General features: G+C 41.0%; 1 protein-coding gene across 1 annotated transcript; it reads left to right on the top strand.

Moving 5' to 3' along the window:
- The first annotated feature begins 2,809 nt into the window (after positions 1 to 2,809).
- Positions 2,810 to 4,772, top strand: LOC139422180 (homeobox protein Hox-B1-like). The gene is made up of 2 exons (XM_071173338.1): positions 2,810 to 3,440; positions 4,453 to 4,772. The coding sequence occupies exons 1-2, from the start codon at positions 2,810 to 2,812 to the stop codon at positions 4,770 to 4,772; spliced, it is 951 nt and encodes a 316-aa protein (XP_071029439.1).
- Positions 4,773 to 8,616: the final 3,844 nt, after the last annotated feature.

Below are 8,616 nucleotides of genomic sequence, written 5' to 3'. Positions count from 1 at the left end.
TTAAAATTTCTTTCTCTGTGACCTTTCGTTAACCTCGCAGCTAACTGTTGATTTTGCCACAACAGTTTGTTTACAGCAGAAATGTAGCCTAATGTTTCCTCAATGGCCTGTCTGCAATGTAAATTACTGATTGTGTTAAGGTAAATTATATGTTTATTATAAACTCACGAACGTTGCTATATTGGAGAGCATATTAGCTGTTACATTTTTTTTTTCAATAATCCCAAAAAGTTTTTTCATAAATAAAACGAACACAAATGATCGAAGGAATTCGTAGCCTATGCATAGTCAGATGCGTCCGTGCATTAAATCCCTCCAATAGGAAAATTGCCCATTCAATGTGAAAATACCAATAACAATTTCCATAGTTAATTAATATTTGAATAAACGTTTAACATAGATATTTAGTTTTATCTGGAGCGTAGCCTATTGCACAACGTGTAATGGTATTTGTAAATGATTGTAGGCTATTGCTTTTTATTTCATTTTCTACCTTTTTTTTATTGTTAACTATTTGTAGTGTTTATTGAAAGGTACCATGTAACAAATAGGCCTGCTATAACCACAAACAAACACAGCCTAATGTGGGCAATTCGTTACCACCTAGCTTTTAAAACGTTTTGCAGGCTGCTTGCTCATTGGTAGATTGAATAGCGTTTGGACGTTTTTTTACCTTTTCATTGCCAGCTTGAATAACTTTCAGAAATAAATTCTTACTTAAAAAAATAAGTAATGTTTTATGTTAAAGTGAAGGATAGACATGTATGCATTGTTTTACTTTAATGCATGGCTAGTTTACTTTTTTTTCTTCATAAGATTATTGTTAATGAAAAAGACAACATCCCAGATTAGAGTTCATGTCTAACACAGTCGATAAAGAATATAATGTAATCTAGCCTATGTTTTGCATTGAATAAACAAAGATCGATTGAGAGTTACAAAAACATAGCTGTTTAGAATAAGAACAGCCGTTTTAAGTGTCAATAAAAGTATTAAGCTCTAGTTTAAAACTCCAATTGAAACAAGAAAGCAAAATCAAGATAGCACATTATTTTATTGTTGTTATTAAGGCGTTAAAACGCTCCTCAACTAATGATATGGGTCACTCGTCAAGGGCAGTGTGTTGTGTGTGTGTGAGGGGATGGTGGGGGTAAAGCAGGTTGAGATGGGGTTTTCTCCTGAGAAATGCCAGGCCTGGTTGACTTGCTTGCAATCAATGTTTTCTGAAGAAACATGCTGAGGTTAACCAAAATACTGAATTTTTCCGATATAGTCAATGACAAAATGATTGTAAACTGAGTAAACTACTAAACCTATAAAGACCGACTATATAACCCATTAATAATATTTAGAAAACTAGGACTACTTTGCAGTGAGGCAGCATATCGAATGACTCTATGGGTTGGCTCTACTAAACCGATAAGCACATTTGAGGGTTGGTAAACTAAAAGGTTGGGAGTACTCTTAAGAGAGAAAAGATATCGCCAAGGTAAACAACAAGCTACTTGGTTTGAACTTTTGGCCGCGCAATGCAACCATCCTGTTCTCATGGATGCGAGCCGAACAGTAAACATCCTGACAAGTAACAAATTACTGTGGGCGTAGTATTGTTAGTCCCTCTCGTCCACCATGTATCAACGAGCAAATATATTAGAGATTCTTCAGTCTCCCTCCTTTGAGCGTGGGCTGCTTCATGAACAGGCAGACTTTCTTACCTATTGTCACCACAATTAATCATTAGCCTTTGCCATTTCCTCTTCTTTTTCACCTCCGCCACCTACGCTTGTTAACCACTGGTCTAGACAACTCACCCATTACACTATTGAAGGTGCCCTGGTTGTTGTGGAATGTGGATGACAAAATGTATCACATTTCAACATAAATATAGTGCCTCTTAATATGCTCAGTAATACTTTTTCTGCCTTCATAAACACAAGGTTCTATTCAACACTTATTGAACTGTACATACAAAGGACTCCGTAACAGTGAACGATATCCTGACTTCTTTCTGCTGGTCTTTCTGCTACCAGAAGGCTTTGCTGTCGGCCTAACCTCGTTTCTGTAATAGATCAGCTCATTGATTAAATTAGATAGGCCAATGCAGGCTCGGGACCGATCTGAAAACGATGGCGTCACTTCCAATCCGAGTGTTAAACAGATTTCAACCCCAAAACAGATATTGGGTTCTGTGGTGAGCCCTTTTCGCTTGGGCCAGAAGTATCGAATGACATTATACAGTCCTCGTTGTGTAATGCGGGCCAGGCCATGGAATATGTTATGTGTTTAGTTGTAGCAATGCGAAAAGTGCATCCACCTCTCACCATAGCTCAACCCTCTGATAGGCCTAACCAAATGGACTTCTACACTTTTAAAGTATAAGTATAGGGAATCCATTAATAGGGGAGAAACGAAATGGGGGTTTAGAGAATTTCCAACTCTTTCTTTATTTCATTCTCTGCCGGTTCGGGAGAGGTTTCTTCAGAGGGGTTTGACATATACGTGCTGTTATCAGATTGATGGGCCGGTTTGATTGAAGTGGCTTTGTCATGCAAATGTCAGCCGCGTGATCGATGATCGCGGTGCGCTGACAAACTTCTGGAGGTCCCCATCACCATTGGCGCCGTGACGGCTCACGTGACCAGCAGCTGAGGTTAAAAAAAAATAAAAAAAAAGTGTTATAGGGAATCCCAGGGTGACTTCTCCGTGAGGTGAGAGCTTCTTTTTTTCTCTTCCACATGACATACCGAGAGGTTGCAGGGTAGGAGGAATCCCCCGAAACGCAGGTTGATCCTCCGTCATCAATTTGCGCATGGAGAATTCCAGAATGAACTCTTTCTTAGAGTACTCAATTTGTAGCCGTGGACCGAACGCCTACTCACCCAAGTCCGGATACCACCACTTGGACCAAGGCTTCCCGGCCCCTTTTCACTCGGGCTCCGGCACAACAAGTGATAACGGCGATGGACGGCTTTACGTGGCGGGCAGCGCCCAGGCAGTGGTGGCCCAACATCAGCACCAGAGCAGTAGCTACGCGCATCATCATCAGCCCCAGTCGCATCATGCCAACATGGTCCTTCCATATGGCAGTACAGGGACTGCGGGATATGGGACGGAAGCGTGCGCAAACCCGGACTATGGACACCCACAATACTTTATCAACGAGCAGGACGGGATGTACTATCAATCAACGGGCCTTTCCGCCTCCAATGTAGGCCCGAACTACGGCTCCCTGGCCGGGTCATACTGCGGGGCGCAGGGGGCTGTCCCAGCGGCACAGTACCAGCACCACGGCTGCGAGGGCCAGGACCACCAGCGGGGTTATTTGCAGAGCACCTATGTTGACATTTCGGCCTCTCAGGAGAGGGAGAAGGACGCAGAGCAAACACCACAAGGAAAGACTTTCGACTGGATGAAAGTCAAGAGGAACCCCCCTAAAACAGGTGAGATGGGAGAGTCCAAAGAAAAATCTGACCCATGCACGAAATCGAAACGTTCTTGTCAGATAAGGTAATTCAAAGTTCATTAGGTCCACCAGGTGACCCAAACATGTCGACCCACCGCTCAGGTAGGCTAATGGATGTGGTATGCAAATGCACATGCACTCTCCAGCCCCATAAGGGACATGACTGAGGACTGAGGATAGTGTTGCCTCACTCCACTATCTCTGATCCACAACATATGGGGATTTCTCAGCACCATTCCGAGTCATAGCGGTATCTCTGACCAGACATGCCTCTGGTAGATTTGCTTGATGTGTTATTTTCTCCCCGTCTACTCAGCCTTTGCACTAATGCATCGAGCAGACGTGCTTTCTTACGCCCTAGGAAGTGACCCAACTCTGTTATCTTTAAACCTGTCCCAGTTCTTGTTTCAGTTGTCCTCCATTGTATTCCCCAGCCTTTCCTTCCTCGCCATGCTTGGCCCGTCTGAATTGAGTGCACAGACCCACGTTTTAACCTCACGTAGTAGGCCTGCTACTGTGGGCAAAGATCGTAAAATATTACGGTCGGAATATGGAATTACACGTATCAAATGCGTTTATGTCTCCCCCAACGTGGGGCAGCTTTATTTCATTCTTCAGGAGTGAGTAATGGGAAAAGAAGTAGGAGGTTGAGTCTGTGAACTTACCTATATACAGTAGTCAACAGTTTGGGACTTGAAATGGTTGGGTGCGTAATTGATGAACCCTTTAGTATGACATTATCCAATCTTCATTCCAAGTAAATAATTTAATCATGAATAATGATTTATGCGGTATTGGTGTCAAATCACACCTTTTTTTCTCTTTATGGACTTAAACATTAACGACGGATTGGTGAATTTAAATTAATATGACTTCGAATATGGGACAATTTTCATATTTTACACATACAATTTCCATATTTTAGGCATACAATCTATTCCAGATTATAATGCGTTTCTCCCCTCTTTTTTCTCTCTCTTTTTTCACAGCTAAAGTGGCTGACTATGGAATGGGACCCCAGAACACCATCCGCACCAACTTTACAACCAAGCAGCTGACCGAGCTCGAAAAGGAATTCCACTTCAGCAAGTACTTGACGCGGGCCAGGCGCGTGGAAATCGCCGCCACCCTCGAGCTCAACGAAACGCAGGTGAAAATCTGGTTCCAGAACCGCAGGATGAAACAGAAGAAGCGCGAGAAAGAGGGCCTGGCCTCAGCCTCGAGCACGGGTTCCTCCAAGGACCTGGAAGACAACTCGGACCATTCCAGCTCCATATCTCCTGGCGCGTCTCCCAGTTCCGAGACCTAATGGACCAAATAAACTGCAACTTGCAGACACTGAACTTCAAAGTGATGAACTCGAATGGGAAGAACAAGTGAACTGATTGATAATAAGTCAAAACATTCCTATCCATGCTTGAATAGACTATTCCACCCGTTATGGAACACGTCTGTAAGAGGAGTTTGTTTTGTATAGGATTTAAACTCAAATAATAACTTTGAAACGCACACTTCGAGGGAGAAAAAACGAGGTGACAAAGGCACAACTGTGGATGATGTGCGCAACATCTTTCTAGACTAGACGTTTCTTTCCACCCCACAAAATCTGTTTGGATGTACAGGGTCGTAAATCTTCATACCCACGACTATTGGAGTGATGCACTTTTGCATGTTTACAAATCTCAAAGCGAGCCTTATAATACTGTTTATACAGGGAGCCTCTTGGCAAAACATAGTATTGTTGAATTTATTTCTATTTTGTAGTGTTTTTAAAAAATGTATTTCTTCTTGAGGTTTTGACATGAAACGACTTTACCGTCAGTAAGTTAGGTAGAAAGGGTTCATGTGTTACTGACTCTTTGCACTATAGAATTATTACTTTACACGGGAAGTTGTGTGTGTGATTTGGCGATGTTCTTTAATTGAAATATACAGTGAAATTACTAATTTAAACACGAGCGGGTGGATTACCGAATGCTATTCACTCTAGTAATGTCAACACATGTCTGTATAGCCAATTGTTATTGTCTAAATAGCAGACGTGAACTAAACCTATACAGGGAATGGTTCACGCAAGATGACGTTATCCAAAATGACGAATGATGATTAGAGGGAGTATTTATATTATTAAATGGCCAGAGGATAGACAACGTTTATCATGTCATACAACTAAAAGGAAAGTTTGTTGCAACTTTTAACACCTGCCTGAATGAAACCAACTCGACAATTTACTTTTGAATTGGGCCTTTTTGGATTAATAGGCTGTAACTTTTCCAGGATGGAGTCAAACGTTTTGATAATAGGCCAGTGTCTTGCGAAAGACAGGGTATTCTGAAGTTAGTTTTATTTTCTACGGTGAGGCCTACATTTCTATTTCAAGGCAATAGGAGTGAATTGTATTATTTGTATGTGCAGATCGACTGAGTTGTATTAGTTAATGTCTGTTTTACATGTTTTGGAAAGGATCTCAATCAATGCTGGTTCATCTCTGTCTACCTCAAATAAAAATAAGATATTGCAGATTGTGTTGTTAGTTTTATTATAATTTATGGTAGTTAACGTGCATTTATAATATTTCTTAATGAATATATTGATTGTAAACATTAAAAAAGTTTATTCCATGAGGCCTATGCAAATACGCAGCATGAACCAGGGCATAGAGTAGCCTATAGCCTATTTGTTACCATGGTCGATTCCTTTTGAATGAGTTTTGTCCCAAAATATGTGATAGCTAGTAAATCACACAAGTGACATACAGGTAAAGTATTTCAGTGGTATTACTGCGTACAGTAAGTCTACCCTTGGTTTGAACCCCGTGGAATTTACGAAACTAGCCCAACACGCCCAATAGTGTTGCCCTGCACGCTGCATGGGGTGGGGAATGTTGCGGTGCATTCCAGGTGGCTCGCGCTGACCTTTTTACCTATGGACGCCTCTGGAATATCTAAACATGTAAACATACTCTCCCCTCCTCAAGTCGCTCTCCGCCTCACACTCTCCGTAAAGGCTCAAAATAAATATTCTCTGAAACACACCCTTGAAGGTTTGGAGAGGTAAACTCATGAGAAAAAAACGCATTCTTTAGCGAGCGGTGTTGTTTGTCCATGTTCAGGCCTATCAAGGTCTCATCAACAGCTATGACAATGCAGTCCCCATGCGTGACCCTATAGCAGGTGAAGACTATACAGAGTACAACTGGGAATAAAAGTCATATACAGGCGTAGACGGCCAACCTAGATGTACGTACAACGCCATTAGCCCACGGCAAGACTGTTTACTAAACAATCTTCTGATAATAAGCCAGGTGTATGATAATTGGGCCGACATAGAACACAATAGATGCTATTTCAATTATTAGTACCATGCAGGTAGATCACAATATTGTGTTAATACAGACCACTATATTTGTAATAAAAAAACGTTCAAAAGTTGTATTAGTTACAATGTTTGGCTATTTTAAACACTGAACTTTGATTAGCAGGTACATTTGAATAGGAATGTGGGGGTTCTTTTTTGACTGTGTGTGACAAGCTCGATCATCAGCTGGTGAAAGGCACACACACACACACACACGACGAACCGCTGCTTCCACTTCACCTATTAAACAATGACTTATCAACTGATAAAAGACTTACAACTATATCTGCTGATGGTGGGGGTCTTATTTGACAGTTGCTGAGCTTCTTTCATGGTTGATAACTATAATACTCAACAGCATGGTTCTTTCTGGACAAAGTGTATTTATATTATATCTTCATCAATGGCATTAGTATACTAGTCATTCCGCAAAATAGGTGACGTATGAATTTTTTATAGACAACGCACCAACTATTGCTTTTAATGTACACTTTTAGAGAGGCCATAAACGTTGTTATAGTGTGAAGAGTAAGATCACAATAACTTACAATAAAGGACAGACTCCATTGTAATATATACATTATAATGCAACATAAAATCGTGCATGATAGTACTGTGGATCCACACAATGGCAATGACGTGACCATCTGGGGTGCAGTTGGTGTTAGTTTCAAACCTGCTGTTTGGGCGTTTGGCCTGTGCTCCCCCCTGCACTCCCTCTGCAGAGCTTTGATCCTGCGGCTGATCCCCGCAGTGGCGTGCACATCGTCACAGAATGACGAAGACGCTATAGGCCTACTATGGTATACCGAGTTGTCCAAACAGGCCGTTGTATAATAGGCCGTGGGTCTCCAACAGGTAGCTCGCTGCCCACCTATGAGTAGTTCACCAAACAATTCTGAAGAACATGCAATTTTCACGTGTTTCACCACAAACTGTCAAACAAATCTCACAAGTATCAGACACCGCAAGCTCCCAGCTATTATCTAATCAACATTGACATTATCCAATTCCTGGTTAGCCACTATTGGTTTAAAAAGCCAAGCCTAACACAATATCTGCTAATTAATTTCCAACAATAATGCTCATGTCTGTCTGTGCGCTGGTCTGTGTGATGCGCGGTAGTCAGTCGATATGATAACCGTCTTGTGGGTTGACAGAAATACTCTCCCGAAAATCTTCTCAATTATAACTTCAAAGTAGGCTTACCTGGCAGAAGCATATAATTTGTATCTATTATTTGTTATTTGCAAACTTTCCCATGAAATGGAGCAGCAGTAGTACAGAACCATAGCTAGACAGGTACATTAGATAGCACATTCCTCACTAGCTAGATGCACAATTAAAGAGCGAGATGCGCAATTAAGGGGGAATTACACAACTAATTCAACATTTTTTCGTTATATTCCCGACCGAAAAAAAGGCCCTCAGATGTGATTTAAGCATTGGCATGGACTCAGAACATCCTGTTCCGTTGTTTCTCTATGAACAATTGTCAGTTTGTGAGTAAAAAAAACAAATCAATCTCAGACCAAAGATAAATAAAACTGAGAAAACATCATTTATAGGGCCCCCCTTAGTTGTTTATTAACCATTATCTTACCATATACAGCTGAAATCAGTAGTTTACATTCACCTTAGCCAAATACATTTAAACTCAGTTTTTCACAATTCCTGACATTTAATCCTAGCAAAAAAGTCCCGGTTTTAGGTCAGTTAGGATCACCACTTTATTATAAGTATGTGAAATGTCACAATAATAGAATAGAGAATGATTTATTTAAGCTTTTATTTCT

Source organism: Oncorhynchus clarkii, chromosome 12, assembly GCF_045791955.1.
Source record: "Oncorhynchus clarkii lewisi isolate Uvic-CL-2024 chromosome 12, UVic_Ocla_1.0, whole genome shotgun sequence".
Classification (NCBI taxonomy): Eukaryota; Metazoa; Chordata; class Actinopteri; order Salmoniformes; family Salmonidae; genus Oncorhynchus; species Oncorhynchus clarkii.
This window is presented reverse-complemented; position numbering and strand designations above follow the sequence as displayed.

Coding starts and splice junctions, on each gene's coding strand:
- LOC139422180 (XM_071173338.1), top strand. CDS start 2,810: ATGGAGAATTCCAGAATGAACTCTTTCTTAGAGTACTCAATTTGTAGC. Junction 3,441..4,452: donor GAGGAACCCCCCTAAAACAG/GTGAGATGGGAG, acceptor CTTTTTTCACAG/CTAAAGTGGCTGACTATGGA.